We start from the raw sequence: 19,936 nt of genomic DNA on the forward strand, positions 1-19,936 counted from the left end.
GCGAGTCGGACTTACCCACCGAGGGTTCCGCACTTTGTAGTATTTGTCGTTATAGCGGCAACAGAAATACATCATTGTGAAAATTTCAACTTTCTAGCTATCACGGTTCATGAGATACAGCCTCGTGACAGACAGACGGACAGCGGAGTCTTAGTAATATTGTCCCGTTTTTACCCTTTAAGTACGGAACCCTAAAAAATTTGTAAAAAACAGTGTTAAATTTGTACAGAACCCTCGGTGGGCGAGCCCGAGTCGCACTTGTCCGGTTTTTTAGTGTTTGTTCGACACGATAGTCACTTTGTTACTGGTGAAATAGTTTTCATGGGTACCTTTCAATATACATTGCTGCCTTTGCTCGTGTACGTGTAACCATAGATTAGTATATGTTATTACTGTAATAGATAAGAAACTCTCGGACATTTCACGTTCACGTCTCTACTAGTGCTGCCCCTAGCGGTCCTGCTCTCAACTAATGAGACTGTATATGCAGTAAACACGCACACATGTACACACACACACACACACACACACACACGTACTTATGGGTTCTTTACCTACATGTAACAACTTTAATATTGGAAACTGATTTATGTAGTAATCTTTGTCGTACCAATTTCCATTTGCTTAGAAAACTACATAAATCAGTTTTTCAGAATAAATAAATGAAAACTTATGTTGAATCAAGTACAATATATTATTTATAAGTACCTACTTATTTACATACGTTCCATTCCAAGTAACTAAGACACATGCAAACACAGCGACGCTTTAAGCGCACTTCCGTGAAAATAACTTAACAGCAAGTATGTAACAATTTATTTCCTGACTATGTTTTAAACAATAATTAGAGGCAACCTAATTCATTTCTTCTTCTTGATCCCAAAATAACTTGGAAAGCTTCAATAGTTTGATCCAACTTTTTTTGATTTAATTTAGATCCATTTTTGTCGCATATTTCATAGTTTTGAGAACATTCAAGCTTTTTATCCACAATTTGTGGTGCGGTGATCTGGGTGTTACAGCGCATTAGATTAGGTAGATTTTCCTTTTTTAGGTTCACTGAAATTGCCATTGACAACATCGAAAAACTTATCGAAGAAAAGCACGATACCTGCCGTGTCGCAACTTTATTCTGAAAGCTTTTTAATACCTGAAAATATATTAACAGTTAAGATGTTATCAAAAGTATAAAAAGGTTATTTTACAGCGAAACAGGACAAGTGTTGAGCATGCATTTTAAGGGTGTGCTATTGTCACATTTAATGTTAGGTAACAAGAAATCAGTGAATCGGGATATTATTCATGTAAAATGTCGACAAAGGTAACGTATTGTGGTTGGATTTTATCAGTAGATGTATGTCTTTCTAATTTTGGCAGGTTGTAGTTGATTTATCAGATTAAGACCTAGGCACGGAAAATAGTATCTTAATTATGATAATCAGAGCAACGTGTATGACGGGCCTTACGGGCACTAAGAATGGTGCTAGTTCAACGGCTGTTATTTGAAATGTTACAATGATCCATGTTCCATCGCCAACATTTCATAAATATGCTTTACCCGAAGCCTCTATCAAAGCTTTTGATAAAGATGAAATAATAAATAAATGTTCAGGAGGTATATATATATTATAAACTCGAAAATTTACTTACCTTGCCCTTATACCGATGTACATACAAGAAGGTACACAGATTCGGCGCGGCCCGGCCGGCATTGCTTTTCATCTTGCCTGCGTTGGTTTGGTTGAATGAGTAAGAGCACAACTCAACACAACTTACAAGGTTGGTTGTGATATAAAGAAACGCTGTTTGTTAATATCTTAACATAAATCTGACCAAAAATATGTTTAAACGGAATTTATATTAAAAAACAACTTAGAAATAATTTCAAAATTTCCCGTCAAACCAAACGTCATTCGGTTTTTTTATTCGTCTAAATACGTCAGTCTGTCATTGTACGGTGTTTGCACTACATATTAAAAAAAACTACTTTTACGTTTCAAATTTATTTTGTTTCCTAGTTCATTTGCAACGTAAGGTTAGTAACACTATCAAAACATTTTTTATTAAAATATATTCTTCTAGATTTAATTAAATACGATTAAGTTACCTGCTTAAATATTTGTTTTGGTATATTTTGTTTTCTACTATCTACACACAAGAATGATATCTAGCCACACTCAGCCCTCCTTATGCTAAAGGCGGTATCTCAAAAACGAATGAACTAGAAATGGAACGTTATGATTCAAATTTAAGGTACTTATTTGCATGCAATCTTCAATTGAGATACCGCTTTTTAGCTCAGCAGGGCACCACGGCTGAGGAATATATGTCCAGCATAACCCAGAGATGGCATTATTATCAGCATTACATTACTCCTCTTCAGAGATACTATACCATGCGTGTAACTAACCTGACGGCGTAACTAACAGCCGCTGCGAGGCGCGCAGTCCGTCCCCGCTGGCCGCGCGCGAGTGCGGGCGCCGCGCGTGGGCCCGCCGCGACCCCGCCTCGCCTCTCCTGCGCCGCGCGCTCTCGCCTGACAGGTGACGTCACCTTATATAGCCTCTGCCATGGCTAACAGCTAACAGCCGCTGCGAGGCGCGCAGTCCGTCCCCGCTGGCCGCGCGCGAGTGCGGGCGCCGCGCGTGGGCCCGCCGCGACCCCGCCTCGCCTCTCCTGCGCCGCGCGCTCTCGCCTGACAGGTGACGTCACCTTATATAGCCTCTGCCATGGCTAACAGCTAACAGCCGCTGCGAGGCGCGCAGTCCGTCCCCGCTGGCCGCGCGCGAGTGCGGGCGCCGCGCGTGGGCCCGCCGCGACCCCGCCTCGCCTCTCCTGCGCCGCGCGCTCTCGCCTGACAGGTGACGTCAGCCTTAGCCTTAGCCTTAGCCTTAGCGTGGGCTTAGCGTGACCGCGTAATGCCTCAATCATGAAACTCACGCTCGACGCTGATGCCGGCGCCTTCATATATTTGTTTTAACCAGTGTATGGCTTTCGCCGACAGCGTCACGCGTGTGTTCCGTTGGTGTCCAAGGGATTTGAACGGTGAACGCTAGACATATATTTAGGCCCTCAACATACGGCATCGTAACGTAAGCGTCTCTCATACGATTCGCTGCAACGCTTCGTGTGCTAACTTGTTTGATCAATTACGTGCTCGTACCGCTCTCCTACGCGTGTATTACGATACGCTTACGCTTCTTTTACGTTACGACACCGTGTATTGCTTACGCTTAACATGGGCGCCGCGTCGGCCTCGCACGCCTCGCTGCAAATCCCGCGTTTTTGTCATTCACGCTCATGTGTCCATATCGGTGACTCGTTTATTTGACAAAAGTTCATAGCATGCTAAGCATTGTGCCTCCGTTGGAATATTATCAAATGAAGGCTTGCCTTTTTATGTCCACGATCATTTTGTTGTGTGGTAAAATTGCATTCTACATTTCTGTGACATAAATGTCACCTATACATTCCATTCAGTTGACGATGACGCGTCGGATACGTCGCATATTAAAGTTTTACATGTAAAAACAGTGTCTAACTTTAAACTACACCATGCCTAAAAACGTAGATTATAGAATATGATGTATGAATACTGAATTATTTCTATAATAATGCTTTAATAAATAAATAATAAATAAATTCATTTATTAAGGACCAACTTGGATCAATTTGTGTTAGTGACAGTTTTATCTTAAGGCTAATGTTAGTATATACATAATTATTTACTGACTAGCTAACTATATAAAATTCTAGTTTCTAAAATAAATAAGTAAGCAGATTTTCTCAAAAACCACTTTAAAGAAAATCTGCCCACCTACCCATTCCTGCGCACATGAATCATGCAGCAGTTATTTATATACAGGCTATCAACCCTGTCCGCAATCATGGTCAGGATGCTGTTGGAGCTGGCCCGTACTCTGCGCACCAGGGATGTGGCTCGTTTGCGCATCGTGGTGTAGAAGCAGTCTACCCGCGCTTCCGCGAACATCCCTGACGCGCTACAGAATCTGGGCAGCCCCATCAGCACCCTGTACGCGTTGTTATATTGAACGCGCAGAGCGAAACTGAAAAACTGAAACAACTCTCATTCCAGGCTGCACCCGCGCTCCGCCGAATCCAAATGCTCAATATCTCCGCTGTGCTGCGGCGGCGTGACCGCCGTGTCCGTGTCCGGGCCCTCGCGGCGCGGCGTGGTGTGGCGCGCGCCCGCCCCCGCCGCCGCGCCCCCCACGCCGCCCCCCTGCGACAAGGAGGAGCCGCCGCTGCCGAGGATAGCGGAGGAGAAGGACTCGCCTACCCACCATGCCAAGATTGCGCCCAATAGGTACGCTTGGAGATTTTAGGCAGGAACAATTGACTCGGGGACCCAACTATCTACTCTTTTTTTGTCGAAACCAAATAGAAAATGGTTCATGATATTTGGTCCAATTTCCTTCGTTCCTCATGCCAGTTGAAGACACTCGTTAAGAGACCTCGAGACAGGCCAAGAACAATGGTGTACATACTTCATTTTAAAATGAATCCATAACTTATACTATAATCAATATTCTTATCCACAGGACACCTGCCAAGCAGATGACCCCGAGCATTTTTACGTCCTCGCCGAAGACGAGCCTCGAGAAGACCTTCGACGCGTCCAACTCTTTCGCGTCTCTGTCTCTCTCCGACGAGTCCTTCGCGCCTGACACCTCTGTGGACTTGGATACTTCGAGAGATACAACTATTGGTAAGAAACATGCGAGTCCGAGCTTAAATTTATAGTAAAAACCTTCGACGCGTCCAACTCGTTCGCTTCGCTTTCACTGTCCGAGGATTCTTTCGCACTTGATACTTTTGTGGGCTTTGACACGTCCAGATATTTAACTATTGGCAAGGCACACACAGACGAATCATCACACATTACACATCAGCACAGACGCATCATCAGTTATACTTTTTCTTGTACAATTCTACACCATTTTATACTTTTATCTCCACTTCTAGATCAGGATATTTGTACAGATATTTATAAATACACTGGTCCACTGGTATTTATACTACTGTATTACTGATATGTATATTTTCTACAGACAACCTTCGTCTCGACGAAAGTCGTTCCAGCACGGACAACAGCTCAATACTCTCCGAGGACAAAGACAAAAAGAAGCCTGAAGACAAAAAGAAGACATCTCCACAAGAAACACCTGAACAGCCTAAAGATAAAGCCAGAAAGAAATCCGACTCTAGCCTCAAAGAAGAAGATAAACCAAAAGAGAAAATCAAAAAGGAAAAGCCAGAGTTCAAAAAGCAAGAGTCTATAAAGAAACTCGAAATAAAAGAAGAAGCTCCAAAAGACGATAAGAGAGAGAAAGCTATGGAAAGAACGGGGTCAGTGAAGAGAGTGGAAAGCAAACAGGAAAAAGCGGAAGCAAAGAAACAGGAGAAGTTGGAGAGGCAGGAGAAGGCGGAGATTAAGAAACTGGAGAAGATTGAGAAATTGGAGAAGATTGAGAAGGCGGAGAGGCAGGAGAAGGAGATTAAGAAACAAGAGAAGATTGAGAAGAGAACGGAAGGGAAGAAGGAGGTGCTGAAGAGACAGGAGTCTGTGGACACGATGAAGGTATTTGATATTTCTGTTGACTTTGCTTGTTTACTTATTTTTGAATTAGCTGTTTGGCTCTGTACATTATGCGGCAACATTTACCACAAATCATATGGCGCCTTACAGCACCATTCCTACACCAGTCTTACTAGAGGCATATTTGATCATAGGATATTTTAAACCCTAATGGCAAGGGCTAAAATGGTGGAGATCAATTTTGCGTAATTACCGATTTTTCTGCCTTATTAGGCCTTAAAAGACATTGTTCTAGCTAAAAAAATCTACTTGCCAATTCTTATCCAAATCCGATCTCTTTTTGCGTTATTGATCACAAAAATGTTGAAATTCTTCCAGTGCCCAGAGCCGACGGAGACGGAATGTCGCTCCAAGAACAGCATGGTCAGCAAACTTCTCGGCGTCATGGGCCGCAAGGGAGCGCGAGATAGAGACGAAGATGACCACAAGCCTAGCAGGAAGGCCGACAAGGCCAGCCGGAAAAAGGTTAGTTCTACCTAGTGGCCTATAGAGACGGTGGAAATTTGTTCCAGTATGTAAGTTTTGGAAGTTTCGTCACTTTTTTGCCGAAATCGGAACTACTTTACTTTATTGATACATTAGCTCTTGGAGTTTTTAAACAGGATGGGACGTCCAAATTTATTTATTACAATATTTTGATCCTATCAAGCTGATCAGACGATGGAAACCTTCGGCCAAAGAAACTTTATGATAGGAACGCATCCTCGTTGAGTTTGGGCTCTTAACAACTTGACTAATTTATTCAAATGTATATTTTATCTACTCAAAGGTTAGAGTTTTGAATGATTCACGGTTAGTTTCACTAGACTTATATTGACCGGGATATAGACCGGGATTACCTTTTGTATTATTTATGAGTTCCCGATATTTCGACGCAGTTACATGCGTCATGTTCACGGGTGACTGAAGATAGCGGGCGCTGTCTACACAACTTTGACACCCACCCGCTATCTTCAGTCACCCGTGAACATGACGCATGTAACTGCGTCGAAATACGGGAACTCATAAATAATACAAAAGGTAATCACGGTCTATAGCCCGGTCAATATAAGTCTACTCAAAGGTTGTCTAGAAGACATCGGTCTTCGTCGATAGGAGTCTGTTAATCAATTGTTTCTTCTTTAAGTTGTAGCATTTACTGAGGTGCGCCAATAAAGACTATTCTATCTATTTCTTTTTAGCAATGTATCAAGTATGTATTTTTCAATAACTTTTTTTCTTTTAGGGCGGCAACACCCCTACCCAGCAGCACCCACCAAGTAAACTGAGCGAAGCAGGAGGCTCCGCCGAAAAAGTCACCGAAAACACCGAAGACACCAAGAAAAAGGGGCGAGGACGCGCTTCTAGCTCGTCCTCGCAGGAGAAGTAAGGTCGGATAGTCTCAAGGACCTACTGGATATGTCGTGGTTAACACACATTGACGCTTCTATCATACCAAGTAATTTAGTTTAAACCAGCTTTGTCACTAGAAAAAGGAGGTAATTTGAAAAATGTTGGCGCAAAGGATCGATCTCCCATACAAATTTTTAATTATTAATAATTTTCCACTGACAAAGTTTGCTTGCCAGAGTATAGTAAGAGCGTGACCTCTTATACCTGTTACATTCACGTTTACGATCTGTAAACGTGAATGAAAATGATTTATACATGTTGATAAAGGCGTAGAATGTAACTGAGTCTTGCGACTCGATGTAAAAATGCGCCTATGTGTGGCGACCGCGATTCTTGACATACCCTTCTTTATGCAGTCAGTAGGCCGAGCGAGTCAGTAGGGCGAGATTGACGCGACAGTATCTCGCCGCGAGATAGGCTACCCGTCTTTTACTAACTGTATGAATTAAAGGGGGACGGGTAGTATGTATGTAGTATGTCGCGGCGAGATACTCTCGCGCCAATTAATCTGTTGTAAGGCCGGATATAGAGACATAGCGCTCCTAGGCACTTGGTATGGCACTTAGAATTTAGGGGGCCCCCTTCTCCATCTTAAAACCATTGCTAGGTTGCCTGGGCCCCTAGGTCTGGGCTTTATTGGACTAGGCGGAAATCTGGCCCTGTCTGTGGTCACCTGACGCTTCAAACGAATTTGATTGATTTAGTATAGAACTGAGTGATGTGATTTAATGCTATTTTAATTAGTGAAAGAACGTTAGACGTAAGGTACGAGAAATACATAAGTCTTTATTGTAGAATGTTTGCCGACAGATGGCGTTATTCGGTGTCGTGTTGACGTACAGTTAAAAATATAAAAATGTAACAAAAAAAAATCGCTGTAAGCTTCCTTTAGACTGTGTACAGCTTTAGTCATTTTAAGATGTAAAATTTGTTCTCACGTTTTTATTTGAGCCGCTTTTCCAGTATTACAAAGTTGAGGCGTAAAAAAAAATCTTTATTAGTATTTTTATTGAAAAGGGCGAGTTTTAGATAAAGTAGAGACGCTTTGCACGTAGATTTTTGTACTTTGACCCGCCTGTTGCTGTCTCTATCGCACGCGCATAATTATATTGCTGTCGCTCATGATGGTTGTCAATGTCACTGTGCGAGTCTGACAGCTATATAATTTTTACGCGTGCAATAGAGATAGCAACAAGCGGGTAAATCTATGTGGAAAGAGTTTCTTTATTCGTGGGGACGGTGGTATGAAGTTCATTGTTCCTAGTAGAATAATTTAACCTAACAAAATATGAGCTAAATTGAATATCAACCTTTAATCGTGGACCATAAGAGCTAATTTCACTCGTCCATGGCCCATCCCTCATTAACGAAATCGTTTTTAATCTCATGTTAGCGTTTAGTTTTTGCAAGTATGTTTTCTTAGATTAGTGAATAATGTGATATATTTTTAAATCGCCCTAGAATTTTGGAACTTGCAATATTATTAGTTAAGCATGTCGATACTTTTCTTTGTAACTTGTTTTTGTTTTGACGTGTTTTTAGTTTTTCTTTTTATTCTATTGTTTTTGTCGTGTTTATTGTTTTGGTCTTTTATAAAATCCGATACAAATTGCACACAGCGGCAAAATTGTATACCCACTTTATAATTGGAATTCATTCATAAAGTGGGTATGCACTTTTTCAGCTCTCTGTGGGTACATAAGGTAACCTTTTTTTATTTTAATAATTGCAACAAACATCGATAAATAGTGCCATAGAGTAGAACCTTCTTTTCACTATTCTGTTGTCTTTGTTTTAAAGATTTATTACGTATCCCTTATTACCTTCATTTCTATAAAATCTTTTAAAGGTTCCATAATCGTCTTCCGAATATAGGTACAGACACCTGCAATAATATGTTACTCTTCGAAGGCCGCTAGCTCTACAAATAAGATCGTGTCAGATATTTTTGCTGCCTTCGTTGTGTAATATATTATTGCAGGTGACTGTATAGTCTGCATCTCTTCAAATGATTTCTACGCCCAAGACGGTAATCTGTTAAACAAAGGCCATTGTTCCTTTTCATTGAGCGGTCGGCCATTGTGTGTCTGACAATGGCACGTGCCGTAGCACGCGCTCAGACTCAATGGCACACAATTACCGACCGCTCGCATAAAAGGAACAATGGCTTTCATTTAACAGATTACCGTCTTAGGCGTAAAAATCATTTGAGAAGATGAACACTAATACTTGTTATATCATCGATAAAATCTGGTGTTTCTACTTTCGTCGCTCTAAGTGCGCATAGGCAGTTTTATTATTTCTTAATCGAATCTTTCACTATTTGATGTGTGGAACAGAGACAGAAAATTCTCAGCACATTTAGAGATATATTTGATGAATCACCTGTTACGATCAAAATACGAACGACTAATTTAGTAATATAAAGCCGTTATTCTAAATAATAATAGTGACGTCTAAATTAGTATAGAAATATCACTAATTCACCTTAACATTCCATTTAACAGAAACTATTTTTAATAATTTTACTTTGTGTAAAATTGTATAGTTGAGCGTCAAGTTACTTGTGCATTCTTGATGGTATGTAAGAATGTACAAGTGATATTGTTCATTTCATCGATATATTATAAATATAATAATCTTATATAACTCAGTGTTCCAGTGTTGCAAACATAGTTAAAGATACAATCGGTAGCTTTCACAGATCATATACAAATAAAATAAAGCAACGAAACAAGACATACCATTTAAATAAATGGGGTAAATCGTCAAAAATTAATAAATTAAAAAAAAGGCAGTCGCTTCGTAAAAACTGACGCCTACCCCAATTCTTGGGATTAGTTGTCAAGCGGACCCCAGACTCCCAGCCGTGTCAAAATGCCGGGACAACGCGAGGAAGATGATGATTTCTGGTCACCTAATTCTATGTATAAGCTGACGCTACTCATTTCACAGTAAAAAAACTTATGTTTTTTCATTAGATAAATGGCAACAATATTACTTTTTTCATGCTTATTTTTATAAAGTTACCCTAGTAATTCCTGCCTGTTATAAAAGAAGTCTGTCTTGTATCGTTGGCTATGCTTCCGCTTATTTTCTTGTTCTAGGGCGTTTTCTAAAATAAATATTGAAAACCTGATTCTTTCAAATCTGGACGTTCTTGGGCTCATTTTACATAAGATCGACAGCATTCTCCATCCTGTAATTAAAAAGAGATCCCAAAATGTCCGTTCCATTACGTCACGTTTTTGTGTAAAAAAACTTTCACTTGTATGTGCGTGACATGATGTACAATTTTCATACAAATTTTTGGGTAATTTTTTTTAGCATCAGGATTGAATATTGTAGTGATTCTGAGTTGAAAGAACCCAAAAACACCAGGATCTGTGAGAATCAGGTTTTCAATATTTATTTTAGAAAACGCCCAAATATTTGTTAAAAACTAGTTTAAATATATCTTAATCCTGTGTTGTATTAAATGAGGATAACTGAAATTCTAAACGTTAATGATTTTAATGTAGAACACAATATGTTTGTATAATAAATACTTTTACCAGCTTCAATTTATTTGAAAAAGGGGTATTACTATAGTTTTAGGAATGTAGAACGTGTTTAATACCCCTATAATATGAAGCATGCTCATAAAAAAAGCTATTTATGTTTTCATAATTTAAAACAGTTTTTTTTTAAACTCAAATGTATTTAAATTCGGCATGTTAATTTTTTTGACTGATGACGCAATGGAGCGTACGCATGTCGTACATTCTGTCAACGTAAAAAAGGTCTTATAAACAACGGAATAGGGTGCAAAAAGTATACGTATGTCGCTTAAGAATGTCTGTGGCGCAGTTTGGATAACCAATTTGTCAGTAGAAAAGGCGCGAAATTCAAAATGGGTACGGAAGTTCGACGATTCGCCACTACATTCAAACTACCGCGTTATTTACTGACTAAATTGGCTTGCAACACTGTACGAACTCGCCCATTTATTAAATAACTAAGGACTATTTGAATTTCGCTCAAGTATATTCGATACCATAACGCGGCGATCCCTTGGTATACAAGTTGGCTACGTCAATTTTGTCTCATTTAAAAAAGGCAAAAAACCGTTTAATGCCATTGGTGTACGTACTTTTTTTTAATGGTTCGATATTTTAAAACTAGTCACCATAAAACGCTTCAGTGTGGCTGGTAGTATGATTTAATGTAGGAATAATTTCCTAGCAATACTCATTGATTAAATTGTTTTAATGTTTTCGTGCATGGTAGTACAGGGTACTTGTATATTTGCCCAATTATTGTTTTTGCTCGTTGAAAGACCAATAATAACAATGAATTTTATGTAGATTTATTTGAGCATAATAAATTGATTTCGGGACCACGGCTTTAAAAAAAAGTTATGTTGTATATCTTGTTGACACTATGTTTCAGTGTTTACTTTAATAATTTGAGACCTTTTACTTGACTGTCAGTCTGATACTCTAGTGGTGTAATTATAAATAAATTTTATGCGCTGCCTCTTTCTTTGTATACTTATTTCGGTTGTTATCAACTTTTATATTTGCATACTAACTATAAATTATATTGTCCTAGCTGATACATTCAAAATTAATCGTCCACTTCACGAAATTTTAACATAAACCGACCTTGCCGCACAAACTTGGACTTATTGCAATCCTTAATGTCTAAACAATATATCTGTACATTTAAATGATACTTCGCAAGTAGCAAATTAAATAAGAAATATATTATTTGCTATTCCGTCAAGTGGACCGAAACTAGCGCAATGACCCTAAGTGTTTTCTTTTCGCACTTGCAAATTATTGCAACCCTTATTATGGGCTAGCGGTTCAGTTTTTTTAAATAGATTTGTTCAAAAATTGAGTTGATGACTGATCAAGTTAAGTCGGTGGCAGGCGAAATAGGGTATTTGACATGCTAGTGTTTCATATAAATTACATAATAGCAAAATCGTTTTGACAGTTCGAAAAAAGAAACTGATTTGACTAGTGGTCAAATACCCTATTAACTAAGGTGACTTACAGTATCGTCTGCGGCCGGCCTTAAAAGGTTTAGTGTAGTATTATCTCACGTCTTTGAAATTGGATAAAATCAGTAAAACTGACACTATTATCAATATTTGAAATGTGATCTTAGTGTAGATATACTGTCAGTTTTATTGATGTCAGTATTGTATTAAACTTGTGTAGAGTACTGCGATTATCTTGGCGTAAAATGAATGTGATTTCTATAATAAGGTTTCTTATAGGAAGCGAGTTATTTTTCTCTAGACTAATTGGTGTATGAATTGATATGGAAATGAAATAAAGTCATGAATTAACTATTTCTTGTTTTACTTTCAAATTCCTGGGTTGGTCAAACCAAATTGTCAGTAAATAAGAACAAAAAAACCTATACTCATCATTTTCTTTTGGGTGCTAGTACTAGTGCAAGACAAAGATAGTATGATTCTCTCTGTCTATGTTTGAAATGAGACAGTCCTTTGAAAAACTATAGCTAATAACATGCCAATCGTGTAGGCTCCGTTGCGAACGAAACGCAACTGTCACTGTCGCACTAGTAAGGAAGAGTTACACAAAGCTATGGATAGTATAGAAAGGATGCCAATCTCTTATGGTAGAATTGTTACAAAAGTGACCGCTTTCAGCTTTAAATAATAGTTCCTAATCTCTCCGGTGGCGCTAGTAGGCTCTGGGACATGAGTATAATATGAACCATATAAGGCAACAAATAATCCGACCAAATTACGTAGGTTGTTTTTGGTAGTATTTCGGTGTATGGTGGCGCCGCCTAATTACTGTCTTTTGATGGACACTTTTCATACATAGAGATTTGGCTCCTTTATATAGTCTCCATGCACAAAGCGTTTCGTTATTGTAGCGCAAGCGATTGTCACTTTTGCTAGGCATCCTGTCACGATACCTACTGTCTCTGTCTATAGCTCCATTTAGACGGCTTAAGAACTTGCATTGATAGAATAACTACAGAGTACAATTAATTCAGTCGTTCAAATCGCACGCAAGATCTTGAATCGTCTAAATTTGGCGTAAGTAAGAAGATTCAAAATGACTTTTACAGTACATCTGGTACTATACGACACTAGGTGCTATAATAAGCTAGCACATTACGAACCTACGTCGAAAATTTAAAGGGCACTGTAAAACGTTGTACGATACACGTGCGAATAGGTAATTCGCAACTCTTGTTCTTTGTTTTAAAATTCGCCGCTGCGATATCCTATTTTTCGCACGTATCGTAAATAACTATTATAAAATCGCTTCACTTTTACTTATACTTAAGTGTATTAGGGTAGGGTAGGGGTAGAAAGATATTAAGAATGAATGTGGGGGGAGGTACGAGGAGAGGAAAACCGAGGAAAAGGTGGGTGGACTGTGTGAAAGATGATATGAAACTAACGCAAGTGAATGATGAGATGACGGGTGACAGAGGTATGGAAGAAAACGACATGCTGCGCCGACCCCAATTGAATGGGATAAGGGCAAGCGAATGATGATAATTAGGGTAGGGTTTTGTTTGTTTAGTGTTCAAATAAATATGCAACATACTTTCAAAAATTTATTCAAGTAGGTGTTCGTTTTGAAGTAACAACTGAAAATAAACACACGCTATCTATAAACCAGTAGCAAAGCTATCATTACCAACTATGGAGTCTACATACGGCAGGGCTCATGGTACCTATACTTTAATCAAGACAAAAAAAATTGAATTTCTTTGCTAAATTATACAAAAAAATACTGGCTTTATATTAATACAATTAATAACAAGTGTCTTTGCCTGATGAGATGATAATTCAGTTTGTGCGTGAAAACATAACAATCATAACAAATAGGAACTTACAAAAATTTAACAACTGAGATAATTCTGGAAGGTATTATTATTAAAATTAAACAATGTATTAAATACATTATACACCTAACATTATAATTATAATATCATTTCATTACCAGATGTTTAATAGAAATGAATGAATGGATGGATATTAAATGGACTTAGGAACTTAAACATTGCAACATTAAATATATATAGACGCCATTTTTCTAATTTTTCATCGTAGCGTAGGTTTTCTGTATGGTATAATATATTCGCATTTTATTATATATCACTCAAAAAATAATAAAATGCGGTTCCCATTAGCTGTAAGTATTGTATTGACATGTAAAATATTTACTTATATTTTATCAATAAAAGATTTGATTGATTGTTTGTGTATGTAACATGTTTTTCTAATTCCAATTTTAATTCACTTACTGACATTGACTAGGAGTTAAAAATACCTAATAGATGTAGTATACGAAATACGGACTTTAGTTGTTACAATTTGCCAAAGCATGGCGTCTTTAACATCTGTTAAAATCAATCAACTTCATTATTAAAATTATCAACAAACAAATATTATTACCCTGTACGGAATGTAAGGAATAACAAAATTAGTCTATTAATTTTTAACATCAATTTGTCAATTTTATATTAAGAAAAAGTTAAAGAAAAAGATATAAATGTTATAACGGTTGATTTCTAAGACCAGCCGAATTTCGCTCGGACTCTCTTTATAATATTGTCGTCGGGGGTCAGTTTCCAATCGAAACCTTTTGGCTGCTCCTCTTCCTGCGACTGAGTCTCGAACATATCTCGAGAGCAGTTCCTTTGCCGCGTCTTCTTACTAGACTTACCGTGACAATCAAACTTTTTGTTCTGGCTGACTTCTCGGGGCGTTTTCCAAATGTCTGTCTCCTCTTTAACGAGCGGTTTTTGTGGCGATAAATACGAAAATAAAGGACTAGAGGACTTTTCTCTTCTCTCCTCCGGTATTTCGAGAAAAGAGAAAGTATAATCGTGGGCTTCTAGCTCTTCCCTCACGTAAGACACGCGACGGCGATTGAACGATTCATCCAACAGGCCTTGATTTTGCTCGCTTTTGTTATAGTTCAGGCGATTCTGACTCTTCTTTATAACTGTTACAAAGTCGTAATACCTCTCAACGTTGCCTGCGCACTTGTAGCAGATGGTCGTGAGCGGATCTTTGTCTTCTATAACAACTTTTATAGTAGATAGGATTTTTTCCACTATGTGGGTTTTCCTGGCATAGCTGCCGAACAAAGACACATTAAAATCGCTTTCAGTTAAACAGAGACGGCAAGAATTTCGTGTAATTCTCGATATATCCATCTTTAGCAAGTATTTATCACACCAAATTATATTTAATGTTACGTGTTTACGTAAATCACGTACCTAAATGTCCTTTGAGAAGAAAAGCAAAAACCACAAAGTCCCCAAAAATTTTTTTAATCAGTTAAATGTTTCGCGCCAAATAGTGAGTGCTGCGATTGGCTGATTAGGTTTGTTCGGATGGCAAAAAATAAGAAAATACATTTGAATGTCAATTTAAAATAAAATAATTTCAAAATTGCCAAAAAAATACTATGTTGGGTTGGACGGTTTAGTTGTGCTAACATCGATGTAAATAAATGCAATTTTGAATCATCTATGATTTTAGGTTAAGTACCTAAGGTACACATTTTGCTTAGTGAGAGAGTGAGACGCAATGCACATTGGACCAAGAAATCGGACAGGTGTCATACCAACCTAATATACGACTCGTTCACCCGTAGAATGTTTACGTAATAATGATTTATTTATTAAATTTTATTTCGGGATTAGCCATTTTATATAAAATTTTATACTTACATACATATGATATACCTATTTATACCTACATATAATGTAGAAAATAAACTTAACAAAATAATCGAATGAAATGATTCATAAATATTATTTTATGGGACCCGTAGACGGGCCATATTTTCACTGCAATATGTGGCAACTATTAGTGTCTTTCTCTAACATGTGAGTAAGAGAGCGACACCAATAGTTGCCGGCCACATATTGCAGTGAAAATGTGGCCCGTCTACGGGTCCCTTAAGAAATCACAAGATACCCATGGTATACCTATAATGTACTTAAATATTGTTTCTAAATGAGATAAGTGAACAGAACATATATTTATATATAGATTATATAATTTATACACATGCTAATATGTCTTTATAGGCAGTGATTTGAACTGAACTGAATGAGATAAATGGATAGGGATCTTGCGAAATGTAAGTGCGAAGTGGCTTTACGTGAAATATTCTATCACGCTTTCAATATTTTAGATAATAAATCATACTTAATTCAAAGTTACTCAATATCCAACGCTACTATCACAAGCCACCACACTCCTATTAAATAGACTGGGATCCATCACAACATTAAATAAATATTAAAAATACATACGTATTACAGTCGTCGTTATAAAGCGAAGCATTATCTTATTCGTAACAGTATTTAAATACTGCATTTTAATATTTTTTCCTACATTTCTGTCCAATGTTCAATATTGCATGTTTAGTTGTGGTTTTAATATTAAGCTTAGATTTTAATTTACATCACAAAACAATCCAGTCAATATTCTCGGACATTCAAGACTTTCTCTTCAAGATTCCGTTGACCCGATTTACTTAGACCTTGAATAAGCTGAAAACTTGACCATAATTAATAGAATCCGGCGTTACTTTGCGGAGATCCATATTAATGACATGACATTTACACAAATTACATTTTTTGTGTATTTTTTTGCATGTTATTTTTGCGGCGGGAGGGTGTTAATATTAATTAGATGTAAAAATACGCAAGTAAGTATAACGGGTTAGAACTGACTGACAAGTACATTATCTTTTCGCGGATTAGCAAAGTAATAATTTTGTATTAACTACATAGACCATTCTTACTTAGCCTTGCCGAGAATATCTTGTAATATAGGTACAAATCACAGGAAAACATTACTGGGTACTGTCGCATTACTAATCAGCCCAATAAAATGACCCTACCAACCAGAACTGGTCTTCAAAGCCGTTAAAGTTAAAATACACCCATATCCAATATTGAACTCGAACAATATGATCATCTACACGTTGTCTTCCTCTTTCTTTCCCCAGAACTTGTCGAATCTCGTGCGGGCCCTGTCTAGCACCTCACCGGCAGACAGTCCGTCCGTCGGCCCGTCGTTCACTACAGTAGTGTCGACCACTCCCGGAGCGACTTGAGTCGCTTCAGTCGACTTCTTGACGACTTCTTTAAAGTCCTGAACGGGAGTTTCGGGGGTCAGCTGATTGCTGTTAACCCCGTTGACCCCATTGACTCCGTTAACACCATTCAGTTTGTTCATGTCGAGGGCTTTAGTTTCGTCGATGGGGGTAAGGCTGACGGGGGTGGTGGGGGTTTTGTCGGTGCGCTTGCTGAGGCTATTCGGTGAGTCGCTCTTCTTCAGCGAGCGAATGGGAGACATCTGCTGGTGGTGAATTGGAGCGATTTCTGAAAATATTTGATGCGATATTTGGTTAAGTGTTTTAGAAGAAGCTATAAGAGGAAGTTTCAAATGAGAGTATTTTATTTAAGTTAAAAAAGAAGCTGCAACTACAAATTATAATCTATACATGTGAAACTTTAGATCACTAATAGTTTACGTATAAATATAGAGGTACATCAATATCTGATTTGAAACTTCCCATACAAGAACATATATAGGTAAATATATAGACAACATCTATTTTTATTATACAATAACCTAGAGTTAGACTAAGAAAAGTCTGCAATGATTTTGATACATACGCAGTGAAAGTGTTATTTATACGTCATAATTTCATAGGTTTGACGTTTAAAATAACACTTGCACTGCGTGTGCTATCAAAATCGTTGCAGACTTATGGTTTAACTCTAGCAATTCTTTGAGCCAACATTGATGTTCTACCTATATTTGGTGCTTCTATATAAATACTTACTTCTCCGCATCATAGGTACATTATGTCGCAAAGTACTTGTGTGCCTACAGATATAGATAATATATTAAATTAAATTATTATAATATTATATAGACCTACGTTACATTTATAAATACTTAGAATAATAAGATATAATCCGTTGCAAGTCAAGAAATAACTTTATACATCATGCGACTCTCAAAGGGAGAATCAGAATCAGAAATATCAAGAATATTAAATTTAGTAATTTCGTAGTAACAGACATGCAAGCTAATTTCTATAATGGCTATAGGCTTATGAGATGAAATTAGCTTGGAAAAATCTACAGTAGCATATTTGTTTTACTTATACCATGGAAAGAGACGGACCCACTCTTATGGAAGCCCTTATATCCTTTCACGTAAGTTTTAAAGTCTATGGTTATGACTTATTGTTTTCTGATTTCTCGTTACGATGTAATCAAAAAGATGCCAATTGAATTTATAGTAAAATCTGAACATATTTTGTGACAAGTGTTCAACAAAGTGTAGATATATATTGATTCATAATAAACACACGATTTTCACTCATAATTTTAAAACTAACACGGGACTTAATCGCGTTACGTTTATTTATGGCCTGACGTTTCGAACGTGACGTTACGTTCGTGGTCACAGGCAGACTCGTCATAATAACTTAATTTCGACGCGACGCGATATATGTGTGGTCTGCCTGTGATGACCTGTGACCACGAACGTAACATCACGTTCGAAACATCGATCCATAAATAAACGTAAGTCTTACGCGATTAAGTCCCGTTTTAGTTTTATAATTAAAAGTGTAACTGTGCCTACTGACTTCTAGAAAATTAAATTATCAGTAGGTATATCTTAGTCTTGTTTATAATTTCTAACTAGCTTCTTCCCGATACCTATGACTACCAAAGAACTATCATTAAATCAAGTCAATAGGCGAACGACTTAAGTTATACTATGTTGAGTAAAAACAAACTATTGACATGTCCCAGTTGACTGAAAAAGTATTTAATGAAGATTGTTGAACACGAATGATGCTGAATTGACTCAATTCAATAGCCAGGGCAGGCAGCATGCAAAGTGAACTGACGTCATAGATATTCAATTTGATTGTCAATGCGTTTATCTGTGATCAAAAAATGACAAGCACTCACTATCTTTGTCTTTTGTCTATATCTTGAGAAAAGAACGTTTTCCAGATCCTGCAATTCTAGTGGATGACCGAAAAAAACAAATGGTTTCTTATGAAATAAAACTATGAAAACGGATTATATTTTTATCGCGTATATATATATATATCTTTACTTGAAAATAATTGTAGTGTATAACTAGCCTTATGAACCGATTTTGCATGTACAACCAGCCTTAAAGGCTGTAGTCTGTGATTGTTCATTATTTTAGTATGTGGGTATTTTTGCACTTTGTAATTTTTCCTCAGTCACCCGTTGACCACGAACGCTGTAAAGGGTTCGAAACGTCGGGATGTATTATAAATTCAATATACGCGATATAATCCGTTTTCATAGTTTTATTTCATGAGTAACTATCGCGGTAACCGAAGACAATATTAAATGGTTTCTTCTAAATACAAAAATATGAGCACGACAATGACAGTTTTTTTTAAAATGATCACAGGTATACAATTACAAATTGAGCATCTGAGAGCCAACGATGAATCGTTAAAGTGCTATACAAGTGAAGTGCACGCAAACATCGAAACAGACACACACACGGACAAGTGGATACATACGTGTTCGACGCCTCAGCAGAGCACGGATAAATGAATAAAAGCATTTTAATTATTGGATTAACACAATTTAATCATGAACTATCGAATAAATATAATTATATAAAACAGATTATAGTTTTCTGGTGTCGATCGTGTGTGGTGCTTATGTGGCAGTGATCTCGTGACTTTGTCTGAGAGTTCACTGTCGCATGGTCTGTCACACTGTGTGGCGATGACTAGGCGATGGCGGTGGTCGGCGTACCTTGGGGCTTGGGTCCGTCTTCTGCCACCGACGCGCCCTTAAACTCTGAGCTAGGGCGCTTTACGGTCTCATCTGAAA

At 37.7% G+C, this 19,936-nt stretch overlaps 2 protein-coding genes and 1 long non-coding RNA gene across 8 annotated transcripts in view; 1 reads left to right on the forward strand and 2 right to left on the reverse strand.

Annotated features, from left to right (window-relative positions):
- LOC134751552 (microtubule-associated serine/threonine-protein kinase 3) overlaps nt 1-12,354 on the forward strand; it is a 108,486-nt gene extending 96,132 nt beyond the window's left edge. The window contains exons 31-36 of the mRNA XM_063687009.1: nt 2,430-2,543; nt 4,097-4,327; nt 4,563-4,729; nt 5,073-5,602; nt 5,939-6,085; nt 6,846-12,354. Coding sequence (XP_063543079.1) covers nt 2,430-2,543; nt 4,097-4,327; nt 4,563-4,729; nt 5,073-5,602; nt 5,939-6,085; nt 6,846-6,989 — 1,333 coding nt within the window. The 3' untranslated portion in view covers nt 6,990-12,354. The remainder of the gene's footprint in view (nt 1-2,429; nt 2,544-4,096; nt 4,328-4,562; nt 4,730-5,072; nt 5,603-5,938; nt 6,086-6,845) is intronic.
- LOC134751553 (uncharacterized) overlaps nt 1-19,936 on the reverse strand; it is a 238,986-nt gene that overhangs the window by 141,605 nt on the left and 77,445 nt on the right. The window lies entirely within an intron of this gene.
- Nucleotides 16,649-19,936, reverse strand: part of LOC134751536 (uncharacterized) — an 82,080-nt gene continuing 78,792 nt past the window's right edge. The window contains exons 12-13 of one of the 6 annotated variants that reach the window (XM_063686984.1): nt 19,859-19,930; nt 16,649-17,407 (exon numbers count right to left, since the gene is read on the reverse strand). In XM_063686984.1, coding sequence (XP_063543054.1) covers nt 17,001-17,407; nt 19,859-19,930 — 479 coding nt within the window. In that variant the 3' untranslated portion in view covers nt 16,649-17,000. The remainder of the gene's footprint in view (nt 17,408-19,858; nt 19,931-19,936) is intronic. The other 5 variants (XM_063686980.1, XM_063686982.1, XM_063686979.1 and 2 more) reach the window with 5 other exon arrangements.

This window comes from Cydia strobilella, chromosome 22, assembly GCF_947568885.1.
Source record: "Cydia strobilella chromosome 22, ilCydStro3.1, whole genome shotgun sequence".
Taxonomy (NCBI): Eukaryota; Metazoa; Arthropoda; class Insecta; order Lepidoptera; family Tortricidae; genus Cydia; species Cydia strobilella.